Raw genomic sequence first — 23,474 nt, forward strand, 5'->3', positions numbered from 1 at the left:
CAAACAGTCAAAGAACTTTTATCTTCAGAGAACCAAATGGTTTCCTGACACATGCTGAGGGAAATATTTCATATATCTGTGTAGTATATATAAATATGGAGAGAAAAATTAATGCATTTTTATATTTCTGGTTTAAATAGCTGAATGTTTATTTCTTCAGTATATGGCTTTATACAGTACATTGGTATATATGTGCAGAACTTTAGGGAAAGCTTTAAAAAAAGAACGCCACAAAGACATATCTACTAAAAAGTTTTTCCAGAAATGGAAGACCTTTATTATAACACATTTTGATCAGCACTCCATAGCAGAAAAAGTGGTACTGTAAAGGAGATCTAGCTGGCTCCCTTGGTCCTCTAAAGCGTCCAAAAGTATAGGTAATCTAATGTTTCTGGCGCTACTTTCAAAAGTTTCTCCTTTGTTGATATTCGCAATACCTTTGTATTATTTGTATTATTATTATTTTTTTTTTTTTTTACATAGTGGGAACATAGTCTATGTTTTCTGAGAAATATCTGTCTCAGCGGTGATAATCTGCCCTGCCAATTACTAAGTGAGATGGGACAGCACTGAAGCCAGGGAGGTAGGATCATTCAGCGCTGGACCAGAGACCCATAGAGGGACAGCGGGGGGAGCTAAGCATAGCCTATTTACTGTTTTCCATATACTTATAAAAGTACTGTATATAAAAACCTTCCTGAATAACTATGTACTATTGCCCAATATAAATATATATATATATATATATATATATATATATATACAGGGCTCCAGACTAAAAAATTTACCTAGGAGCCATTGGCTCCTAACCTGAAAAATTTAGGCGCCAAATAGAATATTTGGTCGCCAACATTTTAAACCATGTAAAATTAATGTTATGTTAAATGGGACTTACTGTGTGCAGAGGCCGCAGCAGCATCCTCCTCCTCCTCCTTTAGATTCTTTCTTTTCTTAGTTTGAAAACGTTCAACATGGAAACTTGCAACTTGACAACCATATACAGTCTGACTCAGTACTTCAGCCTCACTTGGCTAGCCTTTTAATGAGGCTTACTCTTCTGAACTTGAACTTAAAGGGAACCTGTCGACCCCCGTGCCGGGGTGACAGGCTCCCAACCCCCCGTTAGAGCCCCCTATATTCACCTCATGGCGCCGGGTCCCGCTTCTGAAGATGGTCGGGTCACGGAGATCTCAGCCGCTGCAGCCCGGCGCGCACACTGAGAGATGAGTCCAACGCTCATAGAGAATGACGGGAGAGTCCAGCGCTCCGTCATTCTCTATGGGTGTTGGACTCATCTCTCAGTGTGCGCGTCGGGCTGCAGCGGCTGAGATCTCCGTGACCCGACCATCTTCAGAAGCGGGACCCGGCGCGATGAGGTGAGTATAGGGGGCTCTAACGGGGGGTTGGGAGCCTGTCACCCCGTCACGGGGGGTGACAGGTTCCCTTTAAAAGCTTGCAACAGTCTATACATACTGAGCTAGACTTATGACTGCAGCCATAGTGACCCCCCACAAGATGTGTATATAGATAGATATATCTCTCACCTAGTGACTAATGCAAGTGACCCCCTACAATACAGACACCTGAGGGGCCCTGATAATAATAATTGTGCATATATCTATCTCCCAGTGTCTGCAGCCAGTTTGCCCTACACTTATAGATGGCCCCCTCCCCTTATAGATGGCCCCCTCCCCTTATAGATGGCCCCCTCCCCTTATAGATGACCCCCTCTACCCCCCTTATAGATGCCCCCTCTTCCCCCCCATTATAGATGCCCCCTCCTCCCCCCCATTATAGATACCCCCTCTTCTCCCCCCCATTATAGATACCCCCTCTTCTCCCCCCCATTATAGATACCCCCTCTTCTCCCCCCCTTATAGATGCCCCCTCTTCTCCCCCCATTATAGATACCCCCTCTTCCCCCCCCCCATTATAGATGCCCCCTCTTCTCCCCCCCTTATAGATTCCCCCTCACCTTATAGATGCCCTCTCTCCCCCCCCCATTATAGCTGCCCCCTCTCCCCCCCCCATTATAGATGCCCCCTCCTCCCCCCCATTATAGATGCCCCCCTCCTCCCCCCCATTATAGATACCCCCTCTTCTCCCCCCCATTATAGATACCCCCTCTTCTCCCCCCATTATAGATACCCCCTCTTCTCCCCCCCATTATAGATACCCTCTCTTCTCCCCCCCATTATAGATACCCCCTCTTCTCCCCCCATTATAGATACCCCCTCTTCTCCCCCCATTATAGATGCCCCCTCTTCTCCCCCCATTATAGATACCCCCTCTTCTCCCCCCCATTATAGATGCCCCCTCTTCTCCCCCCCTTATAGATACCCCCTCACCTTATAGATGCCCCTCTCCCCCCCCCCCCATTATAGATGCCCCCTCTTCTCCCCCCCTTATAGATGGCCCCCTCTCCCCCCCTTGAAGATGGCCCCTCTTCTCCCCCCATTATAGATGCCCCCCCTTCTCTTCCCCCCATGCTAAGCAATATTTAAAAAAAAACAAACACACAAACTCACCTGACAACCCGCTCCCCCGGCGATCCTCTTGGTCTTCAGGCGCTGTCCCCGGCTAATGCGCAGCTGCCGGGGGTGTCCCATCCTATCCCCGGCAGCGCGGCGCGTCAGTGAGCTCCTGTACGCCGGGGCTGTGACTTCTGACACAGGAAGCGTCTCTGACGTGCGCTTCCTGTGCCGGAAGTCAGGGCCCCAGGCAGCTCACTGATGGGCCGCGCTGCCGGGGATAGGACGGGACACCCCCGGCAGCTGCGCATCAGCCGCGCATCTTAAAGAGACAGCGCGCCGCCGCCGGGGCCAGTCGCAAATGGCGCCCAGATTAATAAATCTGGGCGCCATTTGCAAAAAGTCAGTCGCATTGGCGACCATTTTGGTCGCCATCTGGAGCCCTGATATATATATATATATATATATATATATGAAAACAAACAAACTACATTGTGAACACAATCAAAGGCTTTACTCCCACATGCTGTGGCTGTGCGATGCTGTCATTGATCAGCCGCATGCGATGACCAAAATGTGGGTATGTGGCCAGAGGCTATGTTCACACTTAGCATTTAATGCACGTTAAGTTAGCATTAATTAGCACGATTTTGCTGTGAATTGTGCAATTTGTCATAAAATATCAAAATTTATGCTGCAATAACATATAAATTGCGAACATAGGTCAACTTTGGTATTGCTAACTGGTAAAAAGGAAAGTTCAAAGAAAACAGCCGTGAATGCGAAAACAACAGGTGGGGCAATGCAAGTAAATGCAGTACATGTAATGTGTCATTGTATTTCAATATACACCTGTCTTATAGAAGTTATTATTTGTGACATTTCTTTGTATACAAACACATTTGCTTACTAAGTGCCACAACTTATAGGTTGCACTATAATGAAGTGTCCTGTTGTGACTTTGAAAGAATTTCAAGGATGCAATTTACAAATCAGACTGATGTTTTTATCCATGCCATTTCCACTCCAAGCTTTATGTCTGCTTCATGGTTGTACATTAAGTCTTTGAGTGCTCAAGGGAAAAGAATGCCAAATACATCCATTATGTCCCAGCCATGATTTGAGTTAGCAATACATTCCTTTCCAGAGGAATTCTTCCGTGCTTTGCAGAAAAAAATATGCATAGCAATTTTTGAACTATTCATTTTGACTCTTAAAAAGGTCATTTCCATTTTATAGAGTGATGTCAGGACACTGTTGTGCATAGAAAAACAATGAAGGGGAAGTAGCAATAGACCAGCTCTGCACCTCCCTCATTCTGCCAGAGATCCGACCCCTATCAGTCATACGGGTGATGGCATATCCTAACAATTTACCATCATGTTGGGAATACCTGTTTAAATTACTTTTTGGACTGTGAGCTCTTTTGACCCTCATTTTTGTGCTGAGCGTTCTTTACTTTTCTATGCATGATGATGGTGTTGTCTGGTCAATTCCTTATACCTGTTTCTCTCAGACATTCCTTGCTTGCACTTTAGTAAATTACCTTGCTTTCAGTCCTTCTTTGGCCCATCTGCACGATTATGCTGGGCAGGTCCTGATATGACAACATTTATGTGAGTAATTAATTTACTGCTTGGATAAATGAGCAGTTTGGTAAAGCTGACTTTTATTTTTATACTATTGTATGTTTGCTGGCTCTATGACAGATGTCTTCATTAACCTTGGCATCAAGCGCTGGTCTTTGGTTACCAAACTTTGTTTAACAGCTGTCATTGTTGGCACAAGCAGTTCTGGGGAAACAATACTCTATTGACCTAGTGGTCACTGCGTGTTCATAAAGTGATGAATTTTATCAGTAGTCTCCAAGTACCAATACTGCTGCATAATATATTGTAAGTATTGTGTGGAATTATGATAACACAGCCTGTATTTGGGAAGTGATATTCATGGTGGATTAGGAACAGATGGTCAGAAACATTTGACCTTCTAAACTTTAACTAAAACTTTTTCTTTTCTTTTACTGATTATAGTGAATTTTTGCAATAACAGAAAATTTTCCATGTACTCTGTGTGTGAGCAGTGTACTTTTATGGGATGTTTTTTAGATCTTCACTTTCTTTCTACTACAAATACTTATTGCATTTTAGTACCTGTTTTCAAAATCTTGATTTTACTTCTGAGCATATTAACCCAGGAATGTTTTATGTTCCTGGAGTATCCAGTACAATTATATATACCAACATCCTGGCGTTTGTTTTTAAAATAGGCCTAGCGGCATTAGTGTCATCCATAGGTGGGATGTGCAGCTGCTCCTTTCTCTCCATGTCGTATTTTATAGTTCTCCCTTTTCTGAGCAGCTGGCACTCCCCTTCAAGACCCACATGACCCAAATTGGCAGGTTATACCTGTGCTCACATGTCAGTACCTTATGTCTTTCCCATTCTGTCTGCAGCAGCAGTGGTGAGTGCAATACCATATTCGTTGTGTTGTTTGGGGGCAGCCTTCCCCCCCCCCCCCCCCGGTGGTGCCAGCTGGGTTTTGATGGGGTATTTTGGGTTTGGTCCTGTGACATATGGGTTGCAGGGCCATTCCATGGCCTCCCTTCCCTGCATTTGCATGCTTTGCGTAGTTGGCGGCCACTGACTGACACAGTGTGGGGTTAGCGTAGGCACCCATGTGAACCAGGGGACTTGCACGTGGTAAACGGGGCAATATGGTTTGATAAAATTATATACTAACATCCTGGCGTTGGTTTTTAAAATAGGCCTAGTGGCATTAGTGTCAGCAATAGGTGGGATGTGCAGCCGCTCCTTTCTTTCCATGTCATATTTTCCAGTACAATGATGTAGTTTAAAGGGGTTATCCAGCGCTACAAAAAAATGGCCACTTTTCCCCCTCTCTTGTCTCCAGTTCAGGTGTGGTTTGCAATTAAGCTCCATTTACTTCAATGGAACTTGGAGTGGAGTTTGATACCACACCCAATCTGGAGACAAGAGAGGGGGGAAAGTGGCCATGTTTTTGTAAAGCTGGATAACCCCTTTAAAACCAATCTACAATCATTCTCTAAGAATACATAAAAATTAATTACTATACATCTACAATGGAATGGCAGCTTATACTAATATATATTTTAAATTTTTTTATTTATTCAGCAGTATGGGCAGTAGCAGCACCACGCCTGCACTGTGCAAATGACTGTTCCTTCTGCAGTGTATCCCTGAATGGCTTTACTGGATGCCGTACCCAATGCTGTCTATATATCTCATTGGTTAGGGACTCTTGTATCACTATTTGGGGATACACAGCATCGGAAGCGGGGAGGGACAGCGCAGGTGGGCTACTGTGTGAAAATTTTTAGGATGGGGGATTTTTAGCTGCAGTTTTCTAATAGAATGATTGTAAATAGGTTAGTTAAAGTGACAGTCACCTCCTTTTTGCATTCTGACATCTCTACACAGGTGTAAAGGGTAAATTTAGCGGTTTTCATACCTTATTTTATATCATACGTCATGGTGCTTGTTCAAGTAAAAAGTCATCTTTTATTAACTGCAGATTGTGTTAAGTGGGCGGGGCCTTGCATTAGGCCACTTAGCGCCACTTAGCCCCACCCACAACACCACAGTTGGCCCCGCCCCCTCGTCGGCCATTGGAATAGGCTGATCGAAAGGTCTAGACCCCACCCCCTTTTCGTTGGACAACCAATGGGCATCAAGGGGCGGGGCCAACGGTGCTAATGCCGCGAGGCCACGCCCACTTAATACAATCTGCAGTTGATAAAAGGACACTTTTTACTTGAACAAACACTATGACGTATGATATGAAATAAGGTATGAAAAACGCAAAATTTACCCTTTACACCTGTGTAGAGATGTCAGAATGCACAAAGGGGGTGACAGTGTCACTTTAAGTAAATTAAGAGTCTTTTTCAATGTAAACATGTGAATGTTACACTTAAAGAGACGATTGCAAAAGGAAAATGTAGCAGATTATTCAGTGTTCTTTATAATTCATTGATTGACAATTTCCATTGAAGCTGTGAAGGTAGCCATGTTGTCAAGCATGTTTTCCAGAATACAAGTAGCTGCAGGGAGCACATACATGAAATTAATTAATGGAACTGTGACTGTAGTTTAGTGTAATTTTATGTTTACATTCATGATTTGATCATTTTTCAGTATACATAAACTGTTAGTGAAGATACATAGAACAAAAGAGATAGATACCAGAGGCACTCCTAAGGGAGTATTGTAGGTATTGATTGAATGTAACAGTTCAATAATTGGTGGCTCACCTAGGTTTGGTATACAGCAGTAGAAATAAGTTATGGTGGGATGCTCAATGTGACAGAACAGTTGTTAGCTCTACAGTAGGTCAGTGATGTGAAGCTACCTCTCAGTGGTTGTAAGTAGTGCAGTTTGGTAGGAAACTTGTAAATTCATGATTATTTCTGTAACAAAATCTGTACTGGAGGTATAACCTTAACCACAATGGTGACAGCTGTTTTGTTGTTGTTTTGCAGCAGCAGTTAGCATTTTCTTGCAGATATGGTCGCACTGTCAATGGTCCAGGTGAATAGTTGGCTCTTACCTCCTGAGAGAGCCATCATTGTATAATCTCAGCTACAGATGTGGCTTACCTCAGGTTAATGCAGCTCTGGCTTTCAGCACAGGTCCTGAGGATCATCACATTATAAGTAGACCCAAATATTTACACAGACACTATAATGTATCTGATAATTGAAGTATTTCCTCCCTTTATTTATAAAGCACTTGTAAAAATGTGTAAAAAGTAGACATGTCCTTTAACACATAGGGGGACATTTATGAAGACCAGAGTGCTCGAATGTGTGTCTTAAATTAGTCCCCTTCCCCATTTGCACTGCCAGATTCATTAAGAGGTGCATGCCTCTTAGTGAATCCAGCCTGGCCTGTGCCTGCCATATGGCAGGTGCAGAAATCTGCATGAACATGATTTCTGCCTACAAGCAGGCATAAATCTTGGTAAATTTGGCGTGGGAGGGGGCCACACCTCCTTTCCGCCTTGCTGCACCTGCCCATCAGATGAGCAGGGGATCTACCAGCCGTATGTCAGGGAGAAGGGGCGAATCTATACCTTCTCCCTGACGTATGCCACAGTCGCATGGTTAGTAAACATCCCTCATAGAGTTTTCAGCTTGTTATGGACTTTTCAGAAGTAAAGTAGTCACAGATCAGGCTTTAGTGATTACATGATTTTGTGAACATTTTCAGTCTAGCACAAGTCAAAAAATGTAAATGTCAAAAATGATTAAGAAGGGAATTCATCTGGATATGCAAAAATTATACACATTTTTATATGATGCCTATGTCTCACAAATTAACTTGCTTCCAAAGTAAATAGATTCCTATAAACCATTAGCAAGGTATTGAGGCAGCTTGGGATTCAAAATATTGGATCTTTCAGCTGAAAAATAAGAAAATTATTACACGGCTGTGTGGTTATTGCCTATATAGTGTTTGATAATACCATGTTTATATTTGTGGATTTCCAGGAGAAAGGCGTTTGAAGTTAAATCCCCACTTCTTTCATAAAAAGTGTTTCACTATTGTATTGATAGTTTCATCAGCAATTTCCTATTGTCTAAAGAAATACTGTAGAATAAAAAGTGATCAAAAAGTCACATATATGCAAGTATAAGCATATATGGTATCGATAAAAACTACAAATTGTGGTGGAGAAAATTAGTCCTCTGATAGCCCTACAGACTGAAACATAAAAAAGAGTTATAGAAATATTAAATAAGTTATATAAATTGGGTATCGTTGTAATCATACTGACTTGAGGAATATAGATAAGATTTACCACACAAAGAACGGTTTATGAAACCTACCCAAAATTTGAAAATTTTTTTTTACCTCTAAAATATTTTTTTTCCGGTTCAGTACCATATTTTATAGAAAATAAAGCATGTCATTACAAAGTACAATTGGTGTCAAACAAAAAACAAGAACTGATATGGGTCTGTAGATGAAAAAAAATGAAATGAAACATGAGATAAAAAGGAAAGTGCAAAAATGAAAATTGGCTGCGTCCTGAAGGGGTTAATCTGAAAGGTAGACAGAGCTTCCTCTACATCTCCTCTGCTGTCAAAAGTTTATCAAGAGAACCTTGGATCTGCCATAAGCTTCTGTAACACCACTGCAGATAGACATTAATGTCCCCCGTGTTTTGTTGATTTAGTAAAGAGAACAGTTTTGTAGAACTCATGAAAAAAAAAGAATTGAAAAAGCCATCCGAGAAACCAAACCCTGCTGAGGCTAGGTAATATGGTTTCCATATGTCCACGGGAATGCCTAATATTAGACAATTATACATCTGCACAAAGAGGGTATGATCGGAAACAAATGGGTCCAATAGGTTATTATTGGTAACATTATACCATTCCCAATTGCTAGGTCTATGCGGCATAGGTAGGTATGTGATGCAGAGTAACACTTGCCATAATCTCAAAACGTATTAGCATGAAAAAAATTCAAGCAGAATAGAAACACATATTGAAGTTACCCAAAATAGGGTATGCCCGGCTCAGCCACAAGCAAAAGAAGTATCAAATTTACTGGTACTGTATGGTAGAAACACATAGATAGTGGCTAGCAAGAGAAGTACAATAACATTACAACAAGATAAACAGAATCTGTCACACACTAAATGCTTTTCCCTTACACTAAAATGGATGAGAACTAAATGTGAGCCTAACAACCATTCCATAGTCTGTCTATCCAAAAGGTTCAGATTGTCTTTAATAATGGTTCTTTTACACATCCCAATATTGGTCAATGCAAGATCGACTAATTAATTGCACAGCCGGACCACACTAAAAATCACTGTATCGTTCATGCAGCCATTTAAATGTATTGCTTTCAGCCACACATCCATTGTTTACACAGAGAAATTTGCGGCCGATAGCAATAAATCTTACTGCCATCAGCTAAGTGGGGAGCGTTTTTCTGTTCCACTGCTGATCGCTGACACTTTTACACAGGCCCAAGGAGGGATCACAGGGCAAAATAATACATCCCATACAGCCCCATAGGTGGGGAAAAACCCCATTAAGACTCACAATACAGTCATTTTAAGAGAACCAGTGGCATCTCCAGCCGATGCCCCTATGAAGCCCTGACATCTCCTGGGTAACAGTGTGATTTGGTACCTAGTTGGGCAGTGCTGCTCTGGACTGTCAGAAATCCTTTGGGGGTCTGGTGTGGACTCCACTTATGTTCTCAGTCCTCACAGCTCTACATCGCTGGAAGGCAGCGGGATAGCTCTGAGGAGCAACTGCTTTAACACCTCTACCAGGGCGAAAATGCGCTCCCTTGAGACTGGGGATGGTGGGTTTCTTGCCACAGACAGGCGTCTTTCTGGAGAGCTCAGCCTTTGATAACCGGGAGCTGCATGATCGCGTCTTCCGGTTCTCTCAAGGCCCCTTCAAGGCAGCATTGTCGGGGACTGGCTTGGTGAGTCGTACCTGAGCGGAGGAAATGATCAGCTCCCGGGCACTTTTCATCACCATCTGTAGGGATTACTGCAGCCATATCTCTCCCCACTGAGTGCATGTGCGGAAAATCTTCAGAACGGCAGCAGCCACAGCACTGGAAGGAGCCATCTGTTTACTGGGGTGGGGGTCTGTGCGCACTCAATAGACAGCTAACCTGGACCCCAGAAAGGAGATCAGGTGTACTGCATCTACGAAGGGGGAGGTGGGAAGAGGGAGCAGCATGTTGTTAGACAGGACACAGAGAAGATGATTTCCAGAAGTCCAGAAGAAGTACAGAGCCGGTAAGTATGAAAAAAAAAAAAAACAGGGAAAGGGCACAGAATAGGTTATAAAAAAGTTTTACTGTAAAAAGAAAAAAGTAAGACAATAGAAAAGCTATGTAGACATGGTTATCATATTTGGACTAATGTATACACTATAATGTGTATTATGTAGACACAGGAGCCCCCAAAAGTTAAGAAATTGCATTTTTTCTAGTTTCACCCAATAAGTAATATTTTTGGGGTTCCAGCATACATTTTATGGTAGATTAAAAGGCGCAATTACAAAGTACACTGGTACCTGAAAAAAAAGACGGAGAAATAAAAGTGCTATAGCGAGGAGGAAAAAACGAAAACACAAAACTGAAAATTGGCCTGGTCATTTAGGCCATTTTGGGAGCTGGGTCATGAAGGGGTTAATAAACAGCAACCTTTGATACTGTTTTCTCTTTTTAAAAATGACTTGGGTTCATTTACTTACCCCTTAATAACATTTTCTGTTCTGGTTTCTGCGGTTATCTATCTCTCAGTATTTTCTGTACAAATAGCCTAGTGGTACAACAGATCATTACCATATTGCATAGGGGAAATGGGAAAAACATATTCCCTTTAAAGTTGAGTGTCATTTCCTATTCAGCAGCAAGTAAAATGTCTGGTAAATGGTCTGCTTAGCATTGTATTCATTGAGTTTTAGATGACAATCCTTAGGAGCGCACAGTCAGTAGGGAGCAGCATTTTTCTCTAAATCAGTTTTAAAATTAGAATATGTCATATTTTTTCATAGTGTGAGACAGTGTGGGGATATAGTGCACAAGAAGCGAGAATTACATGACTGTGTTCTATTATATACCAATGAGATGTATTCAGCAGCAAGGATTGATACAAAGCGCACAGCCCATCAGACCCACAGCGTACACTATCAATAATTAACATAATTGTTATGACTCATAATATTCTGCAAGGGAACAATTAGCATGTTTCTCTCTCTACCAGGTGCAGAAATGATCATTTGGCTCTCGCTGCACACATTTCAATGCCTGAATCATTGCTTAACAGAATTGATTTTCTTCATATATTAAAATAACTGCATTGCACCTGTGTTTGTCTTTATCACTGTTCATATTGTTTGGAGAAAGCGTCACCTCTCACTTTGATAAGGTGTAACAGGAGTGCGGTGGCTGTATATGATATATCTCTAGCATTTGCCACAGCACCGTTACATTTTATAATAGGAGTTTAGATTAAAGAGATTGTATGTGGGTGATTAATGCCTAAGAGTAAGTGTTCAGTAGGTTGTATTTACCTTTATATTGGTGGCATTCATCAAAAAATTCTTTGGTCGGCAATTCGAAAAGGAAAATTACATTTCAAGACTGAACTGAGTATAACATTTAAAGATACCCTTGCAAAACCTAGTGTCTCTTACTGGACGCCACAAGCTGCTGGGTTGCATGACTGAGTCATAAAGAAATCTACTTGTTTTAACACATTTATACATTGCTGACTTGATGCTTTTAAAAGGTGTTGAGGCTCATGTCCTGCCATGTATTTTTGTCTTTAACTACATGCAGAGAAAAAGGGTCTGTAAGCATCAGCTATAAAGTTGCTCAAGGCCAGCATTCATCCCTTTCATCAGCTTTACCTCATTTTGGATAATTTAGGCGCTGTCATAGAAAAAATGTTTGATATATCATAAAGTTTGTAAATGGTAGCTAGGCACTCGGCGATTGCAGGGGGGTTTATCCCGAACATCATCCAACTCATGTCATAGATATATATGACAGAGCAACACAATTTAAATTCATTCCAGTCGCACACTGGAGACGTCACAAAATCATTTGGGCAAACTAAAACATGGGTGTACTTACATGAAAGACGTAAATATGATAAAGGATACTTATAGAATCTCTTCTCTCTATCACTTTACAAATCAAATAGGTTTTATTACAAGTTTGCTTAGTTTAACCCCTTAAGGACGGGGCTAATTTTCATTTTTGCGTTTTTCGTTTTTTCCTCCTTGTGTATATAAGGCCATAGCACTTGCATTTTTACACCTACAGACTCACATGAGCCCTTTTTTCTTTGCGTCACTAATTGTACTTTGCAATGACAGGCTGAATTTTAGCATTAAATATGCTGCGAAACCAGAAAAAACATTATGCGCAGTGAAATTGAAACCCCCCCCTGCAATTCTTTTTCTTTGGGGGGGGGGGGGGCTTCGTTTTTACGCCGTGTGTCCTGTGGAAAAACTGACATGTTTATATATTCCTCAAGTTGGTACGATTAAAACGATATGTAACATGTATAACTTTTATATTAATTGATGGCTCGTAAAAAAAATAAAACCTTTTACTAGGGCTGGGCGGTATACCGCAAAAATACCGATACCGTCACTGGCGTCGGTTAACCGACCTCAACTCTGCCAGGACGGTATCTGCGGTATTCCCCCCACCCACCCGGCGGCCGCATGCTCTGGTGCAGGGAGAGAGAGGGGTCCCGGGTGGAGAGGTGGAGGCGAGACAGCTGATGCTCTGGTTTACCTCCCGAGCCAGGACGCACATATACTGCTGCAGGGCAGGGGATGGAAGATCCTGCTGTGTGGGCTGGAGAGGAAGGCTGGAGATGTGACAGGCTGCGCACAGGCGGCAGCGTCCCCTCCAGTGTGAGCTCAGCGCTGCTGCTGCCAGGCGTCTCACTTCTCCTAGCTTCTCTGGAAGCTGCACGGTGAGCCCTGCCCCCCTCTCCCGCACATACAGTTGGGGTCAGGTATGGGTCGGCACCTCCATGCTTCACTGGCCACCGCACTCTGTCCCCGCACTGGAATCCTCGGAGCCCCGTTATGTTTTGTCAGTGCTGGAAGCAGCCATGTGTGACGCTCAGTCCGGGACACAGATATATGTGCTACAGCACTGAGTGACAGGGGCCGAGGATTCCTGTGCGGGAGAGAGAGCGGTGCCCGGGGGAGGAAGGAGGTGTCCACCCCATACCTGACCCCTGCAGCCACTGAGTGACTGGGGATAGATAGGAGATAGAGAGATAGAGAGAGAGAGAGAGATAGAAGATCATCTATCTCCTATCTATCTATCTTCTATCTATCTATCTCCTATCTATCTCTCTCCTATCTATCTATCTCTTATCTATCTCCTATCTATCTCTCTATCTCCTATCTATCTTTCTATCTATCTATCTATCTCTCTATCTATCTATCTATCTATCTCCTATCTATCTCCTATCTATCTATCATCTATCTCCTATCTATCTATCTATCTATCTATCTATCTATCTATCTATCTATCTATCTATCTATCTATCTATCTCCTATCTATCTCTCTCCTATCTATCTATCTATCTATCTATCTATCTAAATCATGGGAAAATAGTAGCAGCACTTCAAGAGAGGTAGAAGTCAAGACCTGAGACCGTATTTAAATAGTATAGGAAAATCCACAGCACTCCTAATGCAATTCAAGGTGCGATTGATTGAAAAAGCAAGTGCAGCATACAGACGCAACGTTTAAGCAGCTATTCGCCGCCATTTTCAAGCTTGAAAATGGCGGCGAATAGCTGCTGAAACGTTGCGTCTGTATGCTGCACTTGCTTTTTCAATAAATCGCACCTTGAATTGCATTAGGAGTGCTGTGGATTTTCCTATACTATCTGTCTCCTATCTGTCTATACATACACACACACACACTAATATATATATATATATATATATATATATATATATATATATATATATATTAATATATAAATACACATATACACTGTATATATAGATAGATACATAGATAGATAAAGCAAACAATATAGGCAGCACACTAAACAAACTGTGGAGGCCAGCAGTCGAATACCAAGTCAGCTAGTAAAAAATACTCTGCAGCACTCTGATGGTAATACAAATGTGAATTTATTCCATATAACAATATGCAGCAAACTTCACAAGTAATATACGATGTTTCGTCGTCTCCTACACCATTTTCAAGTGGCATTTGAAAATGGTGTAGGAGACGCCAAAATGTTGTATATTACTTGTGAAGTTTGCTGCATTGTTATATGGAATAAATTCACATTTGTATTACCATCGGAAAATAGGGTTTTCAAAACGGGTGTGGCTTTTAAAAGGGGCGTGTCATAATTATCGTTCAATTTATCGTTACCGCGGCTACATGTATGATAAACCGCGATATTGATTTAGGCCATTATCGCCCAGCCCTACCTTTTACAGAAAATAAACTTTCTATTCCCAGGCTTATAGCGCTTTTATCCTTTGGTCTATGGAGCTGTGTGAGGTGTAATTTTTTGCGCGATGATCTGTACTTTCTATCGGTACCTTGATTGCGCATATGCGACTTTTTGATCGCTTTTTATTACATTTTTTTCTGGATTTGATGTGACCAAAAGTGCGCAATTTTGCACTTTGAAATTTTTGGGCGCTTACGCCGTTTACCGTGAAGGATCATGAACTAAATAAATTAATATTTCGGTCAATTATGCACACGGCGATACCAAACATGTTTGTTTATTTATTTTATTTATAAAATGGGAAAAGGGGGGTGATTTGGACTTTTATTAGGGGAGGGGGTTATTTATTAATAAAAACACTTTATTTTGTTTTCACTAACAGTAATTAGAAGCCCCCTATATATATACACAGCACTGATCTCCCATTGAGATCAATGCTGTGTATATAACAAAGCAATGATCCATCAGATCGGTGCTCTATTATAATGGTCTGCTGCAGACCACATACATGGATTGCCGAGCCGGGATTTGCCCAGGACAGCTCATTACAACGGATCTCCCCTCTGCAATCGCATCGGGGGGGGGGGGGGAGGAAGATCCCCCTCTAGACACCAGAGACAGTCACCATTTAAATGCAGCTTTGACATCTGCATTTGAATAGTTAATTAGCCAGCCGCGACGATTGGCCGCGGCGGCTAAGACCTGCGGTCCCTTGCTGCACATAGCAACCGGGGACCGCGGGCTGCAGAGATGGCTCACTCTGGGAGCCCTCTCTGAGCCCCCTTAACAGCCGCATGACGGTTAATACCAGTGTAGTTAGATTAGTTATCCAATAGTCTTTTCTCCTCATCAATAATTTTTTATTACCTTGTTGTGGTATTTTAAAGGCATTAGTTCAGCAAAATGTTTCTTTTAAATAAACTGGTGCCAGAAATTGTTCTATTTATTTCTATTTAAAAAAAAATCTCAAGTCTTCCAGTACTTATCAGCTGCTGTATGTCCTGCAGGAAGTTGTGTATTCTTTCCAGTCTGACACATTGCTCTCTGCTGTCACCTCTGTGTACCATGACAGAAACTGTTTAGAGCAGTAGGAATTCCCCATAGAAAACCTCTCCTGCTCTCCAGACTGGAAAGAATACACTACTTGCTGCAGGACATACAACAGCTGATAAGTGCTGGAAGTAAATTACAAATTTCTGGCACCAGTGGATTTAAAAGATTTTTTTTTTTTTTTTTTGCTGAACTACCCCATTAACTTGTTCTAAAATCTGAAATTGTGCTTCTGAAACAGAATGTTGTTTGTGATTAAAATGATGAGTTAGGTTTAAAATAAATTTTCCCAGCAAATAGTGGACTCGTGTTTGCTTATGAATTTTTTTTTCTCTGCTGTGACTCTCCTAAATATAGCAGTCCACATAGCCACTTAATGGAATAGATGACATTTTTTCGATCATAGGTGTAATGTGTTAAGATAAGCACAACTTGAGCATGCTCGGTTTCTGTCTGAATCCAAGCTTATGGCATTTATTAGCGGTGACTGAAGAAGTTGGACCTACCTGGGAAACAGGGATACAGCCATAGGCTTTATCCATGTTTTCCAGGAGTCCCTAGGACTGCATCCAACTTCTTCAGCCACCTCTATGGGATGACACAAGATCAGAGAGTAAAGGCCCTATTGCACGGAACGATTATCGTCCGTATTCGGCCGATATCGCCCGCTACGAACGATAATCGTCCCATAGAATAGAGTGCAATGACCAGCCGACATCGTTCATGTCGGCTGATCGTTGCAGTCGCTTGTTTTTCAACATGTTGAAAAACAAGCGACTGATATAGCAGCGATCTGCTGCCGCCGCTCCGTTGCTTGGGAGCATCGGCAGCAGACGCTGCTATATCCTATGGGCTGCCCGGACAATCAGCGATCCTCCGAGCAGCCCCCCTCCCCCCGCAGCTCCCCGCCACCCCTCCCACACTCACCCGCTCGCTGCAGTCGCGTTGAATAGCGGCGGCAGCAAGCGGGAAACGAGGAGCAAACGAGCGCTGAGGGCGCTTGTTTGCTCCTCTGACGACCCGTGGAATAGGGGCATAAGGAACCCCAAAGATATTTGGGTATTCAGAGAGACAGAACATATTCTTGTCTACAGTGTAGAAATGTCATTAAAAGTGACCATGTTTTGCACTCCCATAACAGGAAGAATGAAGTTCCCAATAATTGACAGAGTGTGTCGGCTGTAATATACAGCAGGCACCTATTGCATATGTAGCTTTTGGATGCCCTCACATGTATTACAGTCTTTAATATACAATAAAATTAAATGCAGCATGGTGGAGGTTATATCGCATCCCCCCAACTCCCCCTACCAAACCCCCCAACTCCCCCTACCAGCATCTACCCCCCCCCCCCCCGCCTCTGCTTCTTACCTGGCCGGGCTTCAGCGGCGCAAAGGCACTGAATCCGGCTCCATGATAGATTGGTCTGGGCTCATTGATCAATGCTGTATATGTGTACAGCATTGATCTCAATGAAAGATCAGTAAAGTGCATATTGGTGCCCCCTAGTGGGGCTATAAGTTAATAAGTTTTTTTTTCCTGTAAAGTTCTTTTTAATAATAATAATTAAAAATAATCCGTTATTAAAAGTTTAAATCACAGCCCCCTTTACCAATTAAAAAAAAAACAGTGTATATTTGGTATTGCTGCATGTGGAATCAACTGAACTTTTAAAATAAAGGTTTCGTTGTGTTTCGTTGAGCTATCTTTGTAATCCTACTGACTTGAGGAACATAGATTACATGTCAATTTTACTATAGGGCAACGGTATAAACTTGATACGCCCCTAAGAAGAAAAAAATTGCTTTTTATTGCATTTTATGGAAAGATTAAGTCTGTTATTGCAAAGTACATTGTTGTTGCAAAAAATAAGGGCTCGTATGGGTCTTTAGGTGAAAAAATGCAAGCGCTATGGCCTTTTAAACATGAGGAGGACAAAACAAACGTGCAGAAATGAAAAGAGGCTCAGGAGGGAAGGGGTTAATATATTGTTTGGACATTGGCTCACTTTTTGACAGGTGGTGCTGCACAAGGATGGGCTAGCTGGGTAATGCTGACATGGTACACAGGCTTGGACTGGCAGACGGACACCCTGGCACCAGCATCTGCACAGGATGGTGGAGTGCTATGTACGTTACATGTGTGCTCCTGTGTGCTGTGTGGATGCGGGCTCTAGGGAGCTCGTCTGCTTCAGTCACATCTGCTGTTGCTGGCAGATACTAGAGCAAAGGATCACAACCTGTAGAGCAGTGGTTCCCCACCCCTGCTGTACAAGCATGCTGGGCATCTAGAAATTTGTTGCAGACATGTAATCATTTGGTTAGCTCTATGTTGATGACAAATGAAACAGTTTATTGCCATTAAATATATTAGGAAAATTCATTATTTTGGCTTCAAAAAAGCTGAAAGTGTATATGCAAGTCCCCCCCCCCCAACCCCCCAGTTTACGAATAAATTTTTTACTCTTTGTCTTTTCATGCAACCCACAACAAATATAATAAGTGAGTGGGAAATATATACAGTTGGACTTCATCTCCATTGTAGTCTATATGACTACAGTAAAATGCTCAACTAGTAAATTGGAAACATAAGGACTAATTTAATTGTTGTGGAGTGTGGTTGATTTTTAATAATGGGAGCGTTTAATTTACTAATGTACAGACTTTCTTTGAACATGAATCCCTAGTAATCTTCTTTACTAAAACAAAGGCAAAGGATTTGCTAGAACAATAAGTGAATAGAGTCTATGAAGAAGAAAATAAAATAAAATAAGAGAAAATAAACATACAGAATAAGGCCAGAGCTTTTCATGTTCCATTAACAAATGAATACTGGTAGGTACAAAATAAAATGAGGATCCTTGAAACCATTGCTGTTATAGAAATTGTCTTTGGCATTGCTGATATACATAGGTATTCTGAGAAATGAGAGGAACAATATGTTATTTCAGTTAGAGGAACATTTTCTTTTCCTTTTAGAGAATCAGATTTACAGTATATATGTATACATGTTTTTTTGTTTGTTTTTTAATCACTTATTCATGTTTTCTTTTTTTCTATCTGTTTTATTTTCATGATTATGGGGGCAGCCATCTTTTCATAGCTTGTTAACAGTTTTTTGAGATGCTTAAAGCAAATGTATCAATATCAAACATATCAATAGAACTGTGTCGGTACAGGGAAGCCAGTGCTGCAGTTCTTTGAACTCCCCCGGTTCCTGTGCGCTGCACCGGTCTATTGCTGGGCACCGGCACAGGCTAAAGAGACGACCCGCCACCATTGGGAGGAAACCCCCGCCCCTCTGTGACACGGCTCCATTTGATTCATTGGTGCCACAAGTACACTTTAAAACTTAATTGAGAACTGTTATTATCATGCTATCAGATGCAGATGAAGTTAAAAAAAAATTTGGTATGGTATCATTTACAATCTGACACACAAAGAGATACTGCATGATCTGCTAGTTATATTCAATATGTAGGTAGGCTGTACCAACATAAGCAAGATGAACAGTGTAATAAGATTGCTGACCAGCTAACCAAATTTAAAAGAAAATGGCAGAACTGGGAAAAGACAAGCATAGAGTAGCCAGTTTTTGAAAAATAGACAAGAACGAAAGAGAGGAATAAGGGAACAGCAGAGAAGAAGACAACCTTTGTTTTCTTTTTTTTTTTTTTTCTTTTTATTGGTTTTGACTTACAGTATGTCGAACCACCTATTTGGAGTCCTAATTAGGGCGATTTGTATGTTTATTGTATTGTTGGTAACCATGGCCGACAAAGGTCCAAAGAACTGGATATGTAATTCATGTGACTGTGCAATGTGTCTAGCATCGTCTGTGGTTGTATGTTTTTCTAATTGTGTGGAAAAAAGAAATAAAGAATAATTAAAAAAAAAAGAAAAAAAGATTGCTGTTGGTTAAAGAAAATATTTATTTAATATATCTTAAAAATAATCTTTAAATCCTTTAAAATACACACACACACACACAATATCATCACAGAAACTTACAACAACGATGGGAACATTCCCTGTGATGCACACCTATTTGAACTGTTCAATGTGTTGTCCATGGGGCTTAAAGAGGATGTACCACCGGGTACATCCTCTTTAATCTGAATGCACGAATCGAACGGCGCCGGCACGGGGAAGCCGGTGCCGCGGTCCATTTTTCGGACCGAGGCCCGGTTCCCGTGCACGGAGCCATTCTATGCACCGGAACTGGCTGGTGCTGAAGCACTGGAGGCTGGCCGGGCCGCTCCCAGTGGGAGGGAATTCCCTCCCCTGTATGACGCGGCTCCATTCATTCTAAGGGAGCCGCGTCATACAGGGGAGGGAATTCTCTCCCATTAGGGCTGGCCTCCAGTGCTTCAGCACTGGCCGCTTCCGGTGCATAGAACAGCGCCGTGCATGGGCACCGGGCCTTGGTCCGAAAAATGGACCGCGGCACTGGCTTCCCCGTGCTGGAGCCATTTGATTTGTGCATTCAGATTAAAGAGGATGTACCAGGTGGTACATCCTCTTTAACACAAAGCAATCTGTGCTGATAGCTTTTGAACCTCAAGATCTGTTTGTGGCTAACAATTTATAAAACTTTTCTGGAAAACTTGTTTTTGATCCAGTATGGCAGCTTTAAACATGGTGGTCATGTTCTGGACATAGCCTAAAAGATATGCCCCTCATTCATAAAATTTTATATATATATATATATATATATATAGCATTGTGTGAATTTCACAGCACCATGCTCACATTATAAAACACGCAAGCTCTTAAACTGTCACTATACATTACAGGCAGGCTGCAGGAAGGCCATGATTTATTTATAATCATAATGTAAATTTCAGTAGCATGCTTTACACTGTGAGATTTAACGTCACACACATTTTGTTTCTGAAGTGTACATTTTAATAATAAATCAGCCATCTTTAATTCATTGCGTGCATTTTGCCGTATGTAAACAAAGTGTACTTCCTTTAATGTTCAGAGACTTTATAATTAGTCCAATGTGATTTGAGTTAGACATCTAATCAAGGTTATTCAAGCTGGTGATGGTTTCTCTTTTCAATGAAATTTAAACTTGTCAATATAACCATTGCATTTATAATAAAATGCCAGCACAATATCTCACAACCTGACATTCTCATTGGAGTCAGTTTAGATTAGGTATTTCTGCATTCATTACGGCACATTTGTCAGTAGGCAGAGTCCAATGCAACTTGTTATGTTACAGGTGTTCTGTCATTATTAACATAAATACTAGGTAATTCTCAGAATATTGTCCTTCTTGGTAAAATAATTCTATAAAAAAATAGATATCATTCTCCATATGATCGCCTTAACTCAGAGTTATTTAGAGGCCTTGTGTTTCCTCTTCATTACCACAAATTTGTGAGGAGCTAATGAGCAATAAATCTTACTGGATAGATGTCAATTTAACGAATCAACGTTAAAACCAAGCAGTTTTGTTTTTTTGCATATAGCGCATACTATGCATATAGCTTATACTATAAAACCAGCTCAGCATACTGCCTGTGCAATTAGATACTTCAGTTTTTGATAGCTTTGTATTCAACTGTACAGCGTCATGGCTAGACTTTTTTTTATCTCTACTTGCATATATGCGAATTTTTGATTGCTTTTCATTAGAATGTTTCTGGATTTAATGCCACCAAAAATGTGCAATTTTTGCACTTTGGCAGGTCTTTGCGCTTACGCCGTTTACCATGCGAGATCAGGAATGTGATAATTTAATAGTTAGCGCGATTATGCACGTGGCGATACCAAACATGTTTATTTATTTTTATTTATAAAATGGGAAAGGGGGGGAGATTCAGACTTTTATTAGGGGAGTTTTTTTTTTTTATTAATGTAGACACTTTTTTTTTTTTACTTATACATCTCTCTCATAGAGATCAGTGTAGCTGTATAACACAGCACCGATCCATCACATCGGTGATCAATTGCTATGGTCTGCATTTTTGGTTGCCTCAAATCCAGAAAAAATTGTTAAAATGTGTTAAAAAAGTCGCTTATGCAAGTAAGGTACCAATGGAAAGTACAGATCATGGCACCAAAAATGACACCTCACAGGGCCCCATAGACCAAAGGATAAAAGCCTTATAAGGATGGGAATACAGCAATTTTAAGGAACATTTAGTTATTTAAAAGGTTTTAATTTTTTTAAATCCATGTTAAAAATATTTTATGCAACATAGATAACATATCTTTGGGTGAATGGTGTAAACACAAGAACCACACCAAATAAAAAAAAGCATTTTATTTTCAATTTTACAGCGCATATAATTATTTTTCTGGTTTTGCAGCATAGTTTATGCATAAATTATGTCTGTCATTGCAAAGCACAATTAGTGGCGCAAACAATAAGGGCTCGTGTGGGTCTGTAGGTGAAAAAATACAAGGGCTTTGGCCTTTCAAACACGAGAAGGAAAATTAGAAAACACAAAAAAAAACAAAAATTGACCCAGGTCAAGTGACAGGTTAAGTGAATGGACCTAAATTGTAATACAACTCCACATACAACCTAAGGACAGATGTGGTTCTGTTTTTGCAAAAAAAAAAAAATAAATGTCTGTGCTTTCTCTAATCCTGTAAAAAAAAACCTTTAAATATGACTTTAAAAACTGACCTTGGGTTGTACGACCGTGATTCTAATTATAGACCCTGTTGATATATATAAAACAATGCCACACCTGCCCATTTGTGGTGATCTGCAGTGCCACATACAACCTTTGTCCACATGTGGTGCTGTTATTGAATTAAAAAAGCTATGTTTTTCTAATCCTGAATAACCTCTTTAACCCCTAGACCACCAATGCCATATGGGTATGGCATGGGCGTCTGTGACCAAATCATCTGTGCCGTACCCGCTTGCCATTATTTACTACATCTCTATGAAGCCAGCTCAGGAGCTAAGCTCGCTTCATAGCAGGTGAGGACAGTGAGGGTCTTCACCGTTAATCACAGACAACAACCATTGCACTGCAGCCTGTCATTAACCCCTTAAACGTGATCACATTGAAAATGCATCCTACTTTGTAATGTACTTTTATTAGGAATATGGCGTAGTTTGCATACTGCTGGAGTGCACTCACCCTCTGAAGCTGTGTTAATGCAACTGCTTCTGGTCCTTTTCATCCCGGTCCTTTGTGCTTCTCCTCGGAGATGGAGAATATGTGATCTCCATTTCCTCTGTGGGCATGGTTTGCTTTACTGTGTACTTGCAAACCAGGCCCACAGCTGACGGCAGAAGTGAATAGAGTAATCAATGAGGGGGTGAGTACACAGCGCTCAGACGTCAGATGCAGTGCATGCTGGGAGATGTAGTTTTCCAGCAGCGCGCCATTAATGAAGACCAGCGTCTCAGGGAGAAGCTGGCGGGAGGCTGGAGCAGTAAGGAAAGCATGTTGGGGGGGTGGGTAAGTGCAGGATTTTGCTTTTTGTGCTCTTTTTTAGAGATAGCCAGAATACCCCTGTAAGGATGTCTGCAGTAATATAATTTAGCCAGAATTGGGGTAGGTCATTACGTCTGTTGAACACAACAGTATTCGGTAGTCCTTCTCGAGAGCCATATATTGATACATACCACTTGATTTTATTTTTTATTGCTGCAGCTAATATAGTGCCCTTATGTAATATGAAATCCAGTTGTAAATATGATTTTTTTTTGTTTTGTTTAGTTTTTTTTTTCTACAAAAATAATCTGTAAAAGAAAATTTTGTTGACTCTTGTTTCGCTTGTAACTTCTGTGACACTATTCACTTCTACATTCACAACTGAATGTTGTTGGCAGCCTGAGCCCAAATTTAAATGTGAAAATATGATAGCTGCATTTATACAGTGCTGAATATTCTGCAACGTATTAGTATTTTTACCCATATTTTCCTGTATC

General features: G+C 41.2%; 1 protein-coding gene across 7 annotated transcripts in view; it reads left to right on the forward strand.

The window, feature by feature from the left end:
* Window positions 1–23,474, forward strand: part of DTWD2 (DTW domain containing 2) — a 176,870-nt gene that overhangs the window by 147,672 nt on the left and 5,724 nt on the right. The window contains exon 7 of one of the 7 annotated variants that reach the window (XM_069964575.1): window positions 22,391–22,466. The exons of the other annotated variants lie outside the window; for them this stretch is intronic. Coding sequence (XP_069820676.1) covers window positions 22,391–22,429 — 39 coding nt within the window. The 3' untranslated portion in view covers window positions 22,430–22,466. Of the gene's footprint in view, window positions 1–22,390; window positions 22,467–23,474 lie in introns of those variants that run through there. 7 annotated transcript variants of the gene reach the window in all.

The sequence above is a fragment of the Dendropsophus ebraccatus genome, chromosome 3 (genome assembly GCF_027789765.1).
Source record: "Dendropsophus ebraccatus isolate aDenEbr1 chromosome 3, aDenEbr1.pat, whole genome shotgun sequence".
NCBI lineage: Eukaryota > Metazoa > Chordata > Amphibia > Anura > Hylidae > Dendropsophus > Dendropsophus ebraccatus.